The 20609-nt window shown below is 41.2% G+C and overlaps 1 protein-coding gene across 1 annotated transcript in view; it reads left to right on the forward strand.

The window, feature by feature from the left end:
* IPO11 (importin 11) overlaps positions 1-20609 on the forward strand; it is a 247488-nt gene that overhangs the window by 144188 nt on the left and 82691 nt on the right. Inside the window, exons 25-26 of the mRNA XM_026649109.2 lie at positions 4299-4394; positions 15097-15210. Of these exons, the coding sequence (XP_026504894.1) occupies positions 4299-4394; positions 15097-15210 (210 nt within the window). The remainder of the gene's footprint in view (positions 1-4298; positions 4395-15096; positions 15211-20609) is intronic.

Here is a 20609-nt window from a genome sequence, read left to right on the forward strand (position 1 = left end):
CATTATTATTCATATAGCAGAAGTCTGCAATGAACTGATTTCTCATTGTGATATACTAATTATGATAAAAATTGCAGTGTATTTTGCCCCAAGGAAATCCAAGAAAAACATTTTCTGTTTTGAAGTATTCATGAAACTTGAAAGTTAACAAGCTCCTTTTTTGGTAACAAAATACTGCAGAAGCTTTGTTTCCATTCTCACTCCAGTCCCTATCTCCCTTCCTCCAAAAAACTATCTATATGGGGAGAAGATTTCCGATTGTAGAGGCCTTTTTTATCTGGCAGACAAAGGCATACTGAGATGCAGTGCCTAGAAGAAGAAGCTGAGCTGTATACAATTTTCTGCATACAGTACTTGTCACTTAATGTACCTAGGCTGGGGGTGTGCAGCCTGTGGTTTGAGGGTCACTTTTGATCCCTGAGATGCTAAATTGTGGCCCTTGAGGGCACTTCTATTCAGAAGAAAAATGTTATTTGATTATTAATTGAAAATGTATTTCCTGAGCCAGGCCCTGTGATTTTTAAAGTGAAGTACTTGAATCAATCATCTCACTATTGGGGGTATGTCTACGCTGCAATTAAAAACTCGTGGCTGACTCAGGCTCACAGTGCTTGGGCTAAGGGGCTGTCTAATTGCAGGGTAGATGTTTGGACTTGGGCTGCAGCCCAAGCTCTGGGACTCTCCCACCTCGCAGTGTCCTAGAGCCTGGGCTCCAGCCTGAGCTCAAACATTTACACCGCAATTAAACAGCCCCTTAGCCTGAGCCCAGCAAACCTGACTCAGCTGGCATGGTCCAGCTGTTGGTATCTAATTGCAGTGTACACGTACCCTGGGAGGAGGTAGTGGACACTGTTTTCCCACCTGCCTCTCATTGCCTTTTTGCAGCCCCAACAACAATTCTGATGGGATCCCATATCTCTTTGAACAGTTCCAGTAGGCAGTTCATTGGCCACCCTCCATCTTTGTTGGGTTGTGAGAGCCACAGGAGGAACAGATTGCAGCCCAGATGGTTTTTAAATGGCTTCCCTTACTCACGGTAGCGGGGGGGAGGGGAAGAAGAGGCGAAGCTGACAGTCATACCTCAGTCACGGTTCCTAGGTGACTCATGGCTGCAGCACCGGCTGATTATGATACCCAAGAAATCATATGCCACTTGAATATAGCCACTAGCCAGAGTGCATTGTACACCAGCCGCTCCCTCTCCACATCTTCAGTATGCTTCTGCACATCTCAACATTTCCCCCATGATAGATAATGTGGGGAAGGGAGACATCAGAGTCAAATATACTGGCTCTGCACCCTTCTGGTGAGACTCTCACACTGGGGGAAGTCCCAGCAGAAGATTTGTGGGTGGTTTCTTCTCCCTTTTTGCACCCTGAGAAATGCCAAATGGAGCAGAGTGGCCCAGAGGATCTGTCCCAAAATATTGATTGTAGCCTCTTGACCTTTGTGAAATAACATGTTTGGCCCTCAGGTTGAAAAGGTTGGATACCATCTCATGCACCCCCTCATTCATTCATCTTCTTTTTGTGGACAAGTAGAGACAGCTTTAGTCTTCCAACACTTAGCAGTGTGGTATCGATTTATATTCTTTTTTTTAGTATCCCCTCTTAGTCTTCCATCTGGTTGTATCTCTGAAATAAACTTTGAGGAAATGACTTTGTTTTGAAAAATTGCACCAGTATTTTGTATGCAAACATCTGTCTTATACTACCAATGTTATAAATTATGCATAATGTTTTTAAACACACATGCTTTATTTTAATTACTTTTTAATTCAGGGGACTTTCTCAGTGTATATTTCAACAACCTAATTTACATTAAATCCCGTTAATTACTGACCAGCAAACTGACATGTTAAGGTTTTCTTCCATATCAAAAATTCACATGCCATATTTTCCTCTCAACATTTTAATATTAAGGCAACTTTGGGGCTTAGATATTGTATGAAAATTGACACTTTAAAGAAAGTAATTTGAATACATTGTTTTTGAATAATCTTGTAAACTAATGTATTGAATTTAAATAGGCTGGAGCTTTCCTGGCAAAGTTTTGTTTTCTTAATATCTACAGTTAGTTTCCATTGGGTGTTTATAATTTTTGCGTAGGGTTAAAAAGGCTCTGTGTACTAAGCATTTCGAATCTAAAATAGAGTTATTCTGTGTTTATAGCCACTGAAGTACAAGATGTCCATCTTGAATTAAGATGACCAAATGGTTTGCATGTACATATGTGGTGTCAATTCATGGAGTATTGGATTACTGTTCTTGAGAATTTGTGATTCTCACTTGGAGACATTCAGAAGAATGAAAGATTTGGAGATGGAAGGGCAAGATTCTTTCCTCCACTCCATCCTGCTATGGTGGTAGAAAGGGAATGTAATCTGTGCAACTGATCATCCTCCCACCACAAGAAGGCCTCCAGCAGACGTAGACCTGGAGTATTAAGCTCCTCTGCAACTTTAATCTCTGTGCATGTGGTGTGGGAGAGTCTTGGCTGGATTGTGCTGCACTTTGGGTATCCTCTCTGCTAGATGAACCTTTGGGGGCCCCATTGCCTATGGCACAAGTTAGAGCAGCCTCTAGAACTGCTCTAAACTGGATTGGGGCTGATCAGAAAGTGAAGGAGTAGTAATTGGCTTTGATGGCCATCCCTCCACCCCCTTTGTGTCCTGAGCTGATCACAGACACAGCAGAGAATCTGTCTCGAGATATTTAAAGAAGAGGCATTGCTCAAAGCTGTACTATTTTGAGCTGCTACTCTAAAAGTTATGCTTAGAGTAGTAGAAAGAGGCTTAGTTAAGAAAGAAAAGGGAATGGCCATTCCTCACTGAAATTTTTCAACGGGAACTGTGGATTCTTCAAGTTATTGTTCCTATGGGTGCTCTACCATTGGATATGTGCATGCTCATGTGCTCTTGATCAGAGACTTAAATTAGCAGTGTCTGCAGGTCCACACCTGTTCATTATACAACCTCATGCTCTGGTGCAAGAGCATATAGGGAGAGGTGAACTCACCACCATTTCAGTTCCTTCTCAACTGCTTTTGGCTGCAGATCTGTTTCACATTGCGTTTTGCTGTGATGCTGGGAGTACCTTTCCCCGACCTGAAGAAGAGCTCTGTGTGGCTCGAAAGCTTGTCTCTCTCACCAGCAGAAGTTGGTCCAGAAAAAGTAACACCTCACCCACCTTGTCTCTCTGCTGCTCTCTGACCTTCAGCCCTCTCCAGCCCTCACTTCAGAAAGTCAACCAGCAAATCCTTTTTGGTGCTCTTGCTTTCAGTCTTTTCCCAGGAACCATCTGCAGCTCCCATCTAAGACTTTCCACAGTCCCCTGATCTCTGACAGCTCTCACTTGCCCTTGACTCCCAGGCAGCTTTCACTTGCCCTATTCCTGACTGACTGAGACTGTGCTATAAGGAAACTCTTACTCACTAAGGCCTTGTCTACCCTACAGGGGAAATTCGATCTAAGCTACGCAATTTGAGTTACATGAATAGCGTAACTCAAATCGACGTCGCTTAGATCTACTTATCACGGGGCCCACACTACGCGATGTCAACGGGAGATGCTCTCCCGTCAACTCCCCCTACTCTTCTCGATCCGGGGGAGTACAGGAGTCGACAGGAGAACGACCTGCCGTCGATTTAGCGGGTCTTCACTAGACCCGCTAAATCAACCGCCGATGCATTGATTGCTGCTTGTCCCCCAGTAAGTGTAGACAAGCCCTTAGACTCTTCCTTTTTCAGATTCTCCCTGATCCCATATAGCCCCAGGAGCTGCCCTTCCCTCTTAATAGACCAAACTGGGAGCACCTGTTCTTGCACAGGGGAACTGGATCTGCTTTATTGAAAGAATTCATCCCATGTGATGGGGGTTATACTAAATAAATTGTCACAGATTGCTTGCTAGCTAATATTTTACTTAGCTGTGGAACTTACTTTCCTATGTCTCCCTCCCACCAAACACTTTTTTACTTTATATGTGGTATTTTTTCTCTGTTCCAAATTCAAATAAGTTAGAAACAGCAAAACATCACAGATCAGCTGCTTACATATGTATTAGTTTAGTTGTACTGTTCAGTTTAGCAGGATATTTATGAATGCAGTTCATAACATTTTAAGGTTTGTACATTTCTGAAGAGTATTATAAATGTCTAATTTGTATAATTTATGAAATAGCCCACATTCTGTCACCCAGGCTAATAGACATTAATATGCATAAGTCGTAGAACTTCCATTGTAGCTTTTCAGTGTAATTCTTTGCTTGTTGTTATGGTTTTTTGTTTTTGTTTTTTTAGGTTGTGGAAACTGTCCTAAAAGTAAACCCAGCATTGGGGCCTCAAATGTTTCAACCCCTTTTGCCATCTGTGTTCAGGGGGATTATAGATGGGGAGGTAAGAATTATTTTCTTCAAACTACTCTAGTTTTTCATGGCAAATGTATTTGCTTTCCACTTATTTTCCATAAGTTTGTACCCAGATACCAATATTAAGTAAGTAATAGATTTAATTTTGAAAAGCAACTACTGGAAAATGAAATCTTGTGACTGGAATATTTCATGTGATTTCACATGCTTATTTCTTACCTTTCCAAATGAACATATACAACACTATACTTTTTCACCTCTGCCCTTATGAATTCAGTGTTACAAATTCAACTATTCTATTTGGGGTAATTTTTATTACATTTTATGAAGTGTGTAGTACATTAACATAATAGAAGAAATTCAAGTCATCAAGTACATCCCCCTGGGAGTCAGGTATAATGAAGAATAGGAGAAGTATCAAATTTAATTACAGATATTAAATTGATTTTACCCTTGATATTAGTAGTTCTACTCTCTTTTGTATATAAAATGCAGGATTTATAGAAAATACAGATTTTAGGAAAGTTCTTAAGGCATTTGTTTCTCATTTACTAGAGCCTTCTTATAATGTCTACTGATCCCTGCTGCTCTTGGCAAGTCTCATCAGAACCCAACCAACTCATATTGTGGGCCTAAGCATTATCCACCTCAGCCTTAAGATCAGTTTAAAGCTAATGTTTTTCACCACAACCCCCCAGCAGTCTGCACTTTCCCAGCTGTCCAGCCATTTAAAAAAAAAATAGTAAAATCTGTTGTTGCATATATACATTTAAATCTCAAAACTTTAAATCAGTGAAACAGTATTTAAACTTGGCTCACTTCTGAGCCAAAAAAAAAATAAAAATTCCACGCATATTATTTTAAAATTCTGCAAAATTCTGCAAATTTTATTTGTCAAATAAATGTGGAGACTCCAGCATGGCATTGGGGAGCACAGGCCACTGGCTGCACAGAAGTGGGACATCACTGTGCAGCTCCCACCCAGGACTCGGACTCAGCGGTGAAGTTGCACCCAACCCTGACACAGCACAAGGACAGGGCCTACCCCAGAAACACCCCAGTGCCCTGCCCCTCCATGCCAGATGCAATGAGTGCAGGAAGCACGGGGAGGGGAGTTTGCAGAGCTTCCTACAGGTGGAGGAGAAATCTGGGGGTGGGTCTGACATGGCCCCAGATGCCGTGCAAGAGAAGAGGAAGTCCCATCCTCCCCAGCCCAGCCAGGACTAGCAGCTGAGCCCGGTGCAGGGTGGGAGCCACCAGCTGTGTCTTCCCCAGTCACACCCTCTACCCCACAGTGATTTACCTTTCTGCCAGCTGCCCTGGGCACCTGCAACATACTGCTAGGGAGGGTCACATGACCACGCTTGTGGCTTCTCTTTTCTTCCCTGTCAGAAAGTCATTTTTCTGCAGGGAAGCAAAGGAAATCTACAGGGGGACATAAATTCTGCACATGCACAGTAGCGCAGAATTCCCTCAGGAGTAGTAGTTGCAGGGATCCTTACAATGCATTGCAGGATTGGGACTTAATGTTTTAGCAAATTTGTGATTGGCTAAACCACTGAAGTTCTGTGTGCCTAATTTCTGATCATACTATGTGGAAAAGTGTGTGTCTGTTTAAGCCAGAACCAAAAATAAATGACTTCTTTGATTTTGCTCAGGCTTTAAAAAAGAAAGACGTTTAGGCTGATACTAAGTAGGGAAAATTTCAGCCAAAATTAATTTGTTTCAGAATATGTGGCTGATATTGAAAACAGATAAAAAGAATGACAGTTTATATGTGCTCATAATATCACACAAAACATGGTGTGTATTGTAAACCATTATACAATACTGTATTAATTGAGTTTATATAGCACATTATGAACAATAAGGTTCTCCACACTAATTAGAAGTGTTTTGAGTTTTTTTGTGAGCAACTAATTTAATTCAAATTCAAAAAAGATGCATAGGTAAGTAAATAAAGCAAATAAATGGCATAGATAAAATGCGGTAGTCCGGGAAGTCATAACATCTTTAACTTTTTTGGGAAGAGTTCTAATATTTCCTTTGACTAAGGAGCAACCCTTTGTTTTAAGTGAACATTTTAAAGTACCTCTCAGTTTTCAATTTTAGTGAACGTAAGAACATAATAATACCATACTGGGTCAGACTAATGGTCCATCTAGTCCAGTATCCTGTCTCTGATGGTGACCAGTGCTAGATGCATCGGAGGGAATGAACACAACAGGGCAATTTTGAGTGATCTGTCCCCTATCATCCAGTCCCAGCTTCTGGGATTAAGAGGTTTAGGGATACTCAGCGAATGGGGTTGTGTCCTTGACCATCTTGGCTAAAAGTCATTGATGGACCTATCTCCCATGAATTTATCTAATTCTTTTTTGTACCCAGTTGTACTTTTGGCCTTCACAACGTCCCATGGCAACGAGTTCCACAGGTTGACTGTGCATTGTATGGAAAAAGTACTTCCTTTAGTTTGTGTTAAACCTGCTGCCTATTAATTTCATTGGGTGTCCCTTTGTTCTTCTGTTATGTGAATGAATAAATAACACTTCCCTATTCATTTAATAAGGAACATCAGACATTTAGCCTACATTTACGGTACTCGATTCCATTGTTACTGTAAAATATATCTATACCTTTATGTATTATAAATAATTTAGATATTAGAATCTTGAATTAAGAGAATGCGTTTAAAGAAAACATAAATTAATACCATGTGCACTGAAATTTATCTTGTCAGTTTTTCTTCCTTTTGTTTAAACTTTGGCAGACTGAGAACAACTATAGAGTTCTCTTATTTCAGGGAGTTACTTCATCCCCTTCTGTTACATGACCTAAGGTTTTCATTTAATCATTTCTCTTTTTCTCGGTGGTTTTTAAGTATACCTGATAAATCCTATTATTTTCTCACATTGAATAAAAAGACTTGAAATAACCAGTAGGTGATATCATGAAGTGGTAAAATAACATATTTCAGCACTTTCTCCGTCATCTGATATTTCACCAATTTGTGTATTTGCACTCTGCTATTCCTTAACTGTTACCATGAGGAAGTGTCACCACTGAGAATTACGGTGATGAGTTGCTGTTGTCAGACCAACAGAACTTTTATAAAGCTAACAAAAGATCTGATAAATTGGGAAAGGAACCAAACTACTACTGAGAATTTGTTGAGTCTCCTGTGCCAGGGACAAATGAACTAGATAAGGAAGGAAAAGGAGACTGAGTCAAGCTGCTACTGATGTTCTGCATAGCTCAGTGACTTGAAGTATCACTGAATAAGGATGCTAACTGAGATAAGAGAGAAGTATGTTATTTTGCTTTTGTTTTGTGCTTCGAATTCCATGTTCTCCCTTTCAGTGGTGCTGTTGTATAAACATTACGTACACTGAGTGAGTTAAACACTTTGCTTTTCCAACTAGCTAGGGTTTTATTTTAAGTTTTGAAAGGCATTTTCTTGAACTTTGAGAGGCTATTCTGCATTCCTTAAAATGGGGGCAATGTCATTCCTAAATACATAATAATGGTTAAGAGGCAAATTTTAATTCAGTCAATAGCCTGAATAAATGAGCTGTGCAACCTAAGTAAAAGAATGTGGAATTTCATGGGAATTGGGGAAGGAGTCTGTTGTGTAGCCTTTGTGGTTTTTGGAATCCCTTGCTGTCCAACCTACTTCTCCCACACGCTAGAGGAGTTCAGGGAATCACCACAGAGCAAAACACGGCATGCAAGAAGTACAGAATACTTGTATGGTGGCTTAGTATCCTTCCTATCCCGCTGCACAAGGTTGCACTGCAGCAAGCAAGAAAATTCCAGTAATTCAGAATGTTCCTACAGCTATCTTAATTCTGTACCTCGTAGCATATGCATTTTTCTCTTACGGTATGTCTACACTTTGAGCTTGAGGGTGTGATTTCCAGGTTAAGGAGACATATGTGTGATATCTCTCATCAAGCTAATGGACTAAAAGCAGAATGGAGCTGCAACAGCAGGACAGTTAGCCCGCCCAAATTCATACTCTTCTGAGACCCTAGGCACATACTAGGGGTGGCTAGCCCATCCCGCTGCACTCTGTTTTTAGTACTCTAGCTTGATGAGAGCTAGCACGGGTATGTCTCCTTGAGCTGGGAATCACACTCCCAACTCGAAGTGTAGACATACCCTCAGTGACACCTCTGTAACTCTTTGTCTTCAATACATGTATAAAGGTGTGACTGATTGTAGCATGTTAAACATCTGTTGATGCACAAGAAAGAACAAAATACAACTTACTCTTTGAGCGATGTTTGCTCCTGCTATCCTAATAGGAATAAAAAGCAGTAAAAACTTAATTGTGTTAAAGTCAGCACATATAATTCTGAATAGCCATAGGGAGCAGATAGGTTGAGAAAAACGGTGCTGGTTTTACAGTCAGTTTTTAGAGTCAAGCTATACTTTCAGAAGTCAGTATTGGCAACCTGTTAGCAAAGATATTTTCAAGTCTAAGTATTATTTATTCTTCTTTGAGATGTGATGTATGTATTCCGCTCTTGGGTGTTTGAGCATTGGAGACTGGAATTGTTTTGATCACCAGTTCCCATTGGCCCACATACTGTCTGCCCTCATGCTTCCTATTCTAAGGACATAAAGGGGTGGGTCAACCAATCTTAGTTATTTCTAATGTAGTGAAAGCGCTGTCTTTACACTAGCTAATTCTATTTCCATAGTTTATTTACGGTAATTTTTGACCATAGTTAGTATTCTACTAGTATTTATTCTAGGATAGTTTTTGTAAGTTAGTTTCATTTGGGCAACTTTTCTCTATATATGTAGTTCTTTGCTACCGGGTACTGGGTCGTCAGTCTTTATGGCTGAACAAAAATTCCCTGGCTTCAAATACTGTCACCCACGTGACACAGCCATCGCACCTAATGATGGAGTCAAGCTTGTTATGGAAGCCATTGGGAACAGAGAGATACACTCTCATCCTGATATCCACTTCCCTGATCTATTAATTTGCATATGTTCCATACTCCTTATCACAACTGGGGCTTGGGACGTCGGAGCCAGAATCAGAATCAGAAGTTGAGCCAAGGGTCAGAACTGAGTTGGAGTCGAGAATCAAGCCAAGGATCAAGAGCAGGAAGGTAGGGACCAGGATAAGGCAGGGAAGCAGGGTTCAATGTAGCAGCCAATCAGGGATTCACCCACTTGCATGGACAACTTTCTGTGCCTTCTTCTGGCTTAAATAGCACAGCTGGACCAAACAGTGGGGTCGGCACTGCTGCAATCAGGACTCCCATGAGCAGTGCCTCTGATGGGGCTAGGCTTCCATTAGCCACTCAGTCCATCAGTTACTAACAAGATGGATGGTGGCCAGCATGCGAAGGTTGCCTGGGGACCCATGGACCTGGTTTCAACTCCTATAGAGCTTCACACTCCTGGTTATACTGGACTTTTCGGGGCCCTCAATTTTTGAGAAGACTGGTCATGAAAATATTCTAGACCATAGTCCCCTTCTCCAGTCAGACCATCTGCATCTTGTGCGGAACAGAAGCCTCATGTTTCTCCAGGTCAGCAGCAAATCCAAACTTCTGAAGAAGAGCAGTTTCATCAGACTGATCTCCAGCTGCACTTTTATCTTCTTTGCCTGCCAAAGCTGCGATCCCATTTTCTTCAACACCACCTGAGCACACTCATAAATTTCAGAAGCTTCTGAAGAGGTTGGCTGAAACATTAGAGAGCATGGTGGAAGCGGTGACTGAAAAATCCCATAAACATCTAGACGTATTACATACTGCACTTCTAGAAAGGCTGACAATGCCAGTTAGTGAGGACCTGCTGGAATTGGCTCAGTTTTTTTGACAAACACCACCAGAATTCCTGCTTCCTCAAAAGAGATCAATAGAAGATATCAGGTACCATCATCAAGGTTTGAATTATTCTGTACTGACCCCATACCAGGCTCTCTTGTAGTTGTAGCAGGTCAGGAGCATACTAAACAGCTAATGCCAAAGGAAAAGGAGCCCAATCATTTGGACTTGCTGAGAAGGAAGAGCTTTGTGCTCTGCCAGTCTTCAAATGAGAATCTCAAATTATCAAGCTCTCCTTTCTAAAGGCAAGTATCTCTGCCGGAATAGGATCTCCAGGTTCCTTGACAAGATACCCAGGAGTCCAGATCAGAACTGCAATCTCTGATTAATGAACAGCTATCTCTAATACCTCATTACAAGCCGCAATGGGTGTATCCAATGCTGCTGTGTATTTCATGATGACTGCCATAACAACGAGGCAAGAGTCTTCGTTACAGTCTTTGGGTATCCCACATGAAGTTGAGAGCACTACTGAGGATTTACCATTCTAGAGCTGAGAGGTACTTAGCTTTAAAACAGGTGACATCCAACGTATCTCCGTAAGATCTCCGGTAAAATTTAAAGTCATTTGGAAGAATACAGTCAGTTGGAAAAAAAAATTCCTGCAGTCTCAGCTGATGAGTCCATTACAAACCTTGTATCACAAGTCTTTTGGCCTGCTAGTAAGAAACAGTGTTTCCACCAGAGGTGTCCATTTGCTTCAGCTACATCTATCAACAGGCAGCAAGTTTGGTGGTCATGTCAAGAACTCAAAATTGATTGTTATGCATCTTTTTCTCTTACTTACCCGTTTTGGAAACCATCTATTATATTTCATCAGACAAATAGGGCAAAGGTGAGGTTTCTCATCGATTCAGGGGAAGGGGTTTTTACTCTTGTTTATTCCTTAGCCCCTAGGGTGTTAACAAAAGTGCCTGGTGGTCATTGCAGCATTTCTATGAAAGCAGACCATTGGAGTTTATCCTTACCTCAGTGATCAGCTGATACATGTTTCCTCCCCTCAGCAGGTCTTGGAAAATATTCATTGCCTTCTTCAGCTGTTGGCGATTCTGGACGAAGTGTAAACAAGGAAATGTCTGTACTGATTTCATTTAAAAAATAGAATTCATAGGTGCTCTTCTGGACCCCATGGCATCAGCTTACCCACCTCAGTCCAGATTCAAGAAGATCATGCAAATCATAACTCAATTACAGAACACCTGACACAAAACTATAAAGGATGAATCCCTTCTGCATATAAACATTTTACAGCTCAGGACGATTCTTCTCGCCTGTCTAGTATTTTGTCTCTAACCCATGGAAAGTCTATACAGGTAAATGACAAACAACACCACTGCTATTTTTATGTAAACAGGCAGGGAGGGGCAAGGTCATCTCCCCTATGCCAAGAAGTAATCCAGCTTTGTGAGTGGTGCATCAAACATGGAATTTTTATCAAAGTTATTCATCTCCCAGAACTGATGAACACAGTTGCAGATTGTCTGAGTATGAACTTTTCTTCTGACCATGAGTGGTCCATAATATCTGTTATTCAGCAGATTTTTCCAGAAATGGGGTCACCCAATTATAGATCTATTTGCCATGGCATTGATAGTCAACAGCTTTTGCTCGAGAGGCAGACAGAGTCCAGGGTCTCTTTCAGATACCTTTCTAATTCTGTGGTCAAGAGGACTCATGTATGCTTATCTGGCGATACCTTTGATACGGTGAATACTGCAGTGATGATTCTCATTGCACCAGCTTGGCCCAGGCTTTCCAGACCTGTTAAGAATGTCAAGTCAGACTCCAATATTGATACCTTTAATTCTGTATTTGATCTCTCAAGATGAGGGGAGAACTCTTCATCAAGATGTACCGTCTCTGCACCTTACAGCTCAGATCCTTGCTGCTTAAATGACTTTGAGAGGTCCTGCTCCCAGGTTGTCTAAAGTAGTATAATTAATAGAAGAAAAGACTCTGTAAAATCTACCCATAATGCCAAATGGAAATGGTTCACCATTTGGGCACAATGACATCATGTTTTACCTTTCCTAACAGACATCCCATATATATTGGACTACTTGCTTTCATTAAAAAATGTGGATAAAAGTACATCTAGCATCTGCATTTGCTTACCATCCACAAATTCAAAATTACAAAATATTTTCACATCCCACCGTTTCTAGATTTTGAAAGGGGTTAGTTGCAGCTATTCCTTTCTGGTTAGAGAGTCACTTCCCTTGTGAGATTTGAATATTGTATTAGCTGGGTTATATTAGCTCCATTCAAACCATTAGCCACATTTTCTTTTCAACATCTATCTGTGCAAATATAGTTTTCGGGTACCATTATGTCTGCACACAGAGTGGAAGACTTTTCATAAAGTTCAGGTCTCACTTAGGCCATGTCTACACTAGCACTCATGTCAGCAAAATTTTTGTTGCTCAAGGGTGTATTGGTACAGCTGTGCCACTGTGAGCTTGTAAGGGTAGACATGGCCCTAGGCCTTATTCTAGTTTCATTCCTAATTTTTTCTCTTTTTAATATTATTCAAACTATTCATTTACCTGTGTTTTTTCCAACCCGCCATATGAATGATGCAGAAAAAAAAACTACATATACTAGACATGGCTAGGGTGTTATCTTTTATTTAGAACCCCAGTTCATTTAGAGACATCTTAATGTTTTGTAACCTATGCCAAAGAAGTAAAATGGAAGGCAATTTCTTCTCAAAGATTGTCTAACTGGATTTTGGGTGGTTTCAATCTCTGTTAAATGGCTAAACAAGATCCTTCTGTTCATATAAAATCTCTCTGTGCTAGAGGTCAGGCTATTTCAGTGGCTTTCTTTAGAAATGTTCCTATTGCCAAAATGTGTAGAGCTTCCACATAGAGTTCAATCCATACATTTACTAAACAGTATTCAATAGCACTATGCAATAGGGAAGGTTTCCAGAGCTGGCACGTCTTTTGGCATGGCAGTTTTTCAGCCTTTAGTTACTTAAGACTCAGATTTCCCACATCCTTGCATGGGAGTCTACATATATTCTAAGACCAGAAGGGACCATAATGATCATCTAAAGTGACCTGCATGTTGCAGGCTACAAAACCTCATCCACCCATATTATATGCCCATAACCTCTGGCTGAGTTACTGGAGTCTTCAAATCTTGATTTAAATACTTCAAAGTTATAGAAAATCCACCATTTATTATAGTACAAACCAGCAAGTGACTCATGCCCCATGCTGTAGAGGAGGTGAAAAAACCCCAGGGTCTCTACCAGTCTGACCTGAGGGAAGATTCCTGCCTGATCCCAAATATGGCGATCAGTTAGATCCTGAGCATGTGTTCAAGACCCTTCAGCCAGATAACAGTTATCTGTAGTAACTCAGAGCCCTCCCCATCTAATGTCCCATCTCCAACTGTTGGAGATATTTGCTAATAGCAGTCACAGATGGGCCCTATGCCATTATAGACATTCTCATCATTCCATCCTCTCCATAAACTTATCGAGCTCACTCTTAAAACAAATTAGGTTTTTTGCCTCCACTACTCCCCTTGGAAGGCTGTTCCGGAACTTCACTCCTCTGATTAAAAACCTTTATCTAATTTCAAGCCTAAACTTACTGATGGCCAGACAACAGCCATATAAACAATCACTTGAAGATGTGTTGTCTATATATATTCCATGACCTTTCCTCCTTTCCCACGACACTGAAGTCTGTAACAATTGAGAGACAGTTAGCCCCACCTGTTCTTTGCTTTCCCCTTGCGAGGGTATACAAGGATAGCTGGGGCACAACATGGGCCAGCAGGCACTGCTGGAGAAAACAATTCCGCTCACTGGTGCTGGGGGCATGTGAACACCCAAGAGTGGAAAACATATAGACAACACATGTCAAGAACATCCATTACTGTAAGCTAAATAACCTCTTTTTATTTATTTATTTAGAGTCAGTAATATGCTTGTTGGTTTACAAAACACAAAAATAAAGACAGTCTCTGCTCTGAATAAAATATTCTCTAAAAGATACACAAAAAACAAAATATACAGAGAAAAACTGGATGTGGATATTAAAGATGTTTTCTGTCTCATAATTATAATAAATTCACTTGCCCATATCTAAAAAAATCTCAGATATCATTGTGGAGTATCTTCTTTTTCATTTTTCAAGTACAAAATATTGTAAAATATTTGTTTATAACTTGCTAGATGCAGGAGTCAATACCAGAAATACCATTGATATCTCCTGAATTGAACAATATTAATTGATTATACGAATATTATCTTACAACAGTCCTGTGAGCTTCTGAATACTAAGGCCATTATTGTAACTAGCTAAGGCACGTCTTAAAAATATAAACTGAATTTTGGGAGACTAGCAAATTAGCCACTGTATAGACTTGCCAAAAGCTATCAAAGAGAACTGTAACAATATTTTAAGAGATATTAAACAGTTCTAGATATAATTAATAAATATTAATTTTAGAAAAATACATTCCAAATTTGCATTTGCTAACAGAATGCCATGTTACCAGTACAATACATGCTTCATTGTGTAAGATGCAATTAGTCTAAACTATACAGTACCTTGAAAGTTAGCATCTGACAGCATTTACTACTCAGTGGTATGTAATCTAACATTACAATAGTTTGTCCAGATTGGTAGAATAGGAGCTATCTTTGTGGTAATGGTAGGTCAATACTGTATCTCTGGTGGCTTCTGTGGTACACTTCAATAAATCCTGATTTGGTAAAAGAAGGTAAGGCATCAAGAAAGGGAATGCATGCAAACATTCTCCCTATATCCCCTATACTGTTTTGGTATTTCTGCAGTATGGTATGTATTTTTTCTACATTAAAATAAAAATCTTTTGTTTTCTTTACTTTTGTTTCAGAGGTATCCAGTGGTGATGTCTACTTACTTGGGAGTCATAGGTAGAGTTCTACTACAAAATGCAAGTTTTTTTTCACTGCTTCTGAGCCAGATGGCATGCGAGTGTGGTCAAGAGGTAAGAGGATTTGTCTTGGCATTTCAAATGAACTGTTTATGAAAGGCTTGATCCTATGAACACCAAGTGCTATTATTCACAAGAGTAAAGTTACTCTCACGCTTTATTGGTTGACATACCTCAAATGTGCAAGCAGAAATAAAAGGTCATTCTATTTTCACCTTCTATCTTCTCCAACTCTCAAAGAAAGCTTGTTTTAAAACATTTTGAAATGTCTGTGAAATATTTTACTGTTGTGAATTCCAGGGACTTCCCACAACCCTGTGTAGACCACAGGCAGTTACATTGGCAATGTTAAAGCGCTGCCGCTCTTAAAAAAACACCTCCACAAGGGGTGCACTGTCTATTCTGGCACGCTATAGCGCTGAAACTTGTGGAGCTTGGGCGGGTGGGGGTGTTCACCTCCCTGAGCGAGAAAGTTGCAGCGCTGGTATCTGTATCTTTTTCACTTGCAACTTAGCTGCTGGTAAACTATGGCATAGCTCCGGGTTGTCTTAGCCATTCTGTGACCTATCAAACAATTAGTGTCAGTCTGTTTAATGCATTGCTTTTAGTTTGCCTTTCTGGTCAGACTCGGTAATTTTACAAAAGGTAGATGTCTCTTTGCCAGCTAAGCTAGGCCCTTATTAGACAGAAAGCAAGCAGAGAAAAGAAGAAATAGGAGATATAACGTGGGGAAAGAAAAATTAGATATTAGGGAGAGGGGGTCAAAGCATGTTGGCAATGCTGTATGCTTTTCAAAATTGATCCATAGCTGGTTGGTGGTTATGTTCTCTGATTGCCTCCTCTCTCTCCATTCACGAAATCTAAAGCCCAATTTTGTGATATTAGAAACTGGGTTTACAGGAGGTGGTGTCAAACATGATGGTGAATCTCACTCCCTTAAGCTATTCAGTCTACAAACTTAGGTGTTCTGTCCACTGGCTGTCAGGTCAGATAAGTGCAGAGAAAAGGACAGACTTTCAGATTTAGTAGTGAGTTATCCTTTTAACATTGTACCTGGCCACCCCCAAGTTCATGTTGCCAATTCACCCAGCAGGAGTAGCCTAAAAAAAATGAGGAAAAGGCAATCTCAATCAGTATTACTTCCAACTCTTACCCTGTTGTGTGCTACCAAAAGCCCACACAACAATAAGAAAGATTAGGGCTGCCACATCACCAATATATGCACCACTGAAATCCTCTGTAGTAGGGTCCTCAGTGGTAGGATTGCCAACTTGCTAATATTTAAAAACCAGATACTCCAGCAGGAGTGCCTTAACCTCCCCTGCCCCACCTCTTCCCCCACAAAGCCCTGCCTGCCCAGTGTATTCCCCGCAAACCACGCCCTGCCCGCCTCTTCTCCCAAAGCCCTGCCCCTCCCACGTCTATTTCCCCAAAGCCCCGCCTCTTCCTCAGGTCCTGCCCTGCCTCTTCCCCCCAAGTCCCTGCCCCCATCCACTCCTCTTACCCCCTCCCCCTGTCGCTCGCTGCTTTTCCCCTCCAACTCCCCCTGCCCTGGTCAGGAGGGACTCACCTGCAGAGCCAGGGCTGGGAGCTGCAACCACCCGGCGCAAACAGGAGGTGGCCCCGGCTGAGTGGGGGCTGGCATGGGTGATGACTTGGCACCTCCCAATCTCCCCTGCCTGCAGTAGCCAGACTTTGGGTGTCCGGTCAGTAGATCTGACCAGACGCTGTTGGGTCCCCTTTTCGACCAAACTTTCCGGTTGAAAACTGGGCACCTGGCCATCCTACTCTGTGGGCTGGGTGGCCTAGTGGTTAATGTCCACTCAGTTGTGGCGTAGTGGTAGGGGAGCTCAGGCCCATCCACTCCACTGGGCTCCAAACCAGGGCCCTAGGAGGGTAAGCAGTGTTGATCCTTAGAGGGGGGGACAGACTCTCCGAGTTACCCTCCCTGGATCACTTCTTACCAGTGCTCCCTCCGCTTCTGTCCCAGAGACGCGGGGGTGGGGTGGGGATAAAAAGGAAACAAAATTGCCATCCCAACCAAGTTCAGCATATAGTACTACATCATAGGCATCTTTAGTCCCTTTTGTTAGGAGCCTGCAGGGTAGGTCTGTACTTCTCTACAGCCTTCTTAGCTGGGTTGCTCCCTTTTCAACTCGGTCTCTGGTTGGAGCATGCTCTGCAGGGTTGGAGGGATGGGGCTAGCTGGGCCCAGTCCTTTAACCCCTTTTGTCCCAGTGTGAGGTTTGTATACCTCATCACACTCTCCATGGCATGAGGTATGAAGTGAATTGTATGTCAGTGGTTATGGCAGCCATGTCAGAGGCCCTTGTAGAAATGAGCAAGGGTGTACTCCGTGAACCTGATGGATAATTGCTTGTCAGGGCCAGCTCTTGCAAAGGAAGAAAGTGCACAAAACCTTTTATATTCAACACCAGCAGACTGCTTCCCTGACACCAAACCTCCCATGCAACTCGGGTCAGTGGCTGCTAGGGCATTACTGTAGGTCCTTGCCCAGTCTGGAGCAACTGTTGGAACATTTTCCCACTGGAAACAAAAACTATTCAGTGATCTTGTTAGCAATGCCAGTTATGTGCATAGCTCCCAAATAGATCTGGTCACGGCAATGTATAATACCACTTCCTCTTTTCACCTGGCAAATCCCCAGTAATTCACTGATAGAGAATGTCACTCAGTAACCACCAACACAAAATGAACCCAAGCTGTCCTCCTTAGTAGGTAGGCACTGGCCATTCTAGCAATGATGCCAAATTAATGTGATGTGTGACTCTGGGGAGGCAACCCTCTGAACAAGCCATCCCAGACCTGCAGAAGAGCTCTCTGTAAGCTCTAAAGGCTGTCTCTTTCCAGAAATGGGTCCAATAAAATATATTACCTCACCCACCTCATCTTGAATTGTGTTAGAGGAATTGAACCAATTCCAGTTACCATTCAGTTATATTCTGGTATATCCCATGTGCTGCGTACCAGTTAACTGGTCCTGGGCATGTCAAGGCTTCTAAAATGAATTAAGAAATCCCTTATTACCATAACCTGTTGGGCAAAACCAGCTAGGCAGATGAGGGCTTTCGGTTCCCATCCCAAGAATAATCTATTGAAACATGATTATTATGAGCTATTGGGTGGTACAAACCAGCCCACCTGTAGGATTCATTTTCCTGACACAATCTCAGAGATTATAAACAGGGAGGAGTTGGAGTAGTGGTGTTCTGGAATGGTTGGGGGAAGAAAGAAAGATAACCCAACTATAAACCTGTATTGGGTGCAGGGAAAGCAATCTCTTCCCCTTTTCTCTCCTTCTCTCTCACACACTTCTTGCCTTTACCCCCTAGCAAAGGAGGGCTTGTAACAACAGGGTGGGGGGAAAGGAGGGAGAGGGCACTAGTCGCATGACCGTAAAATGGCCCAGAATATAGAAATAGGCTTTTTATTTTTTGGTGTGCAGAAAAGGAATACAAAGAAATTCCTGTTCCACTTGCCCTAGATTTATGTAAAATCTCATAAATATGGAGAGAAATAAACATTCATGTAATATCCAGAAATATTTTCTCAAAAATAAAAACTATATTAAGATGGAGTTAAGATTGAGATATTAGTAATTTACAGCTTAAAAATAGTACAAGAATGTTGCATTTATTCCCAAAACAAACATTACATTTCCCCAGGAAATTCAGAGTTGAGGTTAAACATAAATCCAGGCATGCTGACATATGGAAATGCAGTTACAGTAACCCAAGAACAACCTTGGGTGAAATCCTGGCTCCATTGAAGTCAATGGCAAAATTCCTATTGACTTCAAAGAAGCCAGAATTTCACCACTTGCTCTTTGCCACATGTGCATTCCACAGAGAGAAGCATCACCAGATCCCTTTGCAGATTTTACAGAAGCACAGAGGGTAGATGAGCGAAAGGTTTACTTCAGCCCAGTGCTGCCCTTTGTGGATGGCCCCTGCCAGCTAATCAACAAATATCCATTGAATGTTTTGAAATGTTGGGAATTCACCAATGGAAGCCCTCCTGACAAAGGACGGTTGCCATTGGCCAGCAGTCACCATCCTGCTTCTTGGAGGTCCCCTAGCCTATGATCAGCACTGTTCAGCACACTTGATAACAAATAATCAGTGATAGTACTGATAGGAATAAGGAAAGAAATAATTTACCTGGTATTGAATCACGTTTTATATCATGATTTGCTGAATACATTTGCTGATTGAAAAAGCTTTTTAAAAAGAAACAATTTTAACCATAGTTTGCATGTTAAGGCAATATGAAATTGAGCATTCATCTCATTATTTTAAACCAAGGAAAACCAAGTCAATTAAGTGTACCTCACTTTCATTTATATAAGAAAATATTTGGCTTTCAAATGTGACACATGAAAGCATTCATTTAATTTTATACATTCATCTCACATTAGTACAAAAATAACTATTCCAAGGACCATGTTATTTGTACCTCTTTTCCTGGTTGTTTCAAAATGAAATGATTATAGTGTGTGCCTAGTAGCTCCCAGTATAATGAAAGCTGCAGGAATTTTCAATTATAACTGTTTTCTGAAACTTCATCTTTTCCAAAATTAGTCTGTGCTTGATTATGGGTTTTTTCTTCTTCTGCAAAGTTTATGAGCAAACTTGTAATGTTGTAATGTTGGCAGTTGTCTTTAACTTAGAAGCACATTCCTGCAAATAACCTTCATGAATTTTCCTAAAAAAACTTTGAGAAGGTTTTGTTTTGAAAGCATTTTACCACTCAAGTAAACGTCAATGTCTTTTTCAAGGGGAATCCCCTATATAGACATGATGTCCTTGAAAGAGTGGAAAACAAATAACATGGCAAATACATAGTATGTGTTAGGACATCACAAAGAAGAACACAGGGCTGGTAAAAATGGGTGTTATATAGATATGTTGGCAGCAGAAGTATAAAACAGTAAGTAACAGGAAACAATGAGGTGCAGTAACTCCTTGCTTAATGTTGTAGTTATGCTCCTGGAAAAATGCTACTTTAAGCCAAACGATGTTAAGTGAATCCAATTTCCCCATAAGAATTAAGGTAAATAGTGGGGGTTAGGTTCCAGGGAAATTTTTTTTGCCAGACAAAATATATATATATATATATATATATATATATATATATACAGTATACGTTTTAAACAATTTAATACTGTACACGGCAGTGATGATTGTGTAGCTTGGTTGAGGTGGTGGAGTCAGTGGGTGGAAGAGGGTGGGATATTTCCCAGGGAATGCCTTACTGCTAAATGATGAACCAGCACTCGGCTGAGCCCTCAAGGGTTGACCTATTGTTGTTAATGTAGCCTCACACTCTACAAGGCAGCACGAATGGAGAGAAGGGAGACAGCATGGCAGAGAGAGAGACACACACTGTGTGTGTGTGTGTGTGTGTGTGTGTGTGTGTGTGTGTGTGTGTGT

The sequence above is a fragment of the Terrapene carolina genome, unplaced genomic scaffold (genome assembly GCF_002925995.2).
Source record: "Terrapene carolina triunguis isolate 2854851 unplaced genomic scaffold, T_m_triunguis-2.0 Scaffold69, whole genome shotgun sequence".
Taxonomy (NCBI): Eukaryota; Metazoa; Chordata; order Testudines; family Emydidae; genus Terrapene; species Terrapene triunguis.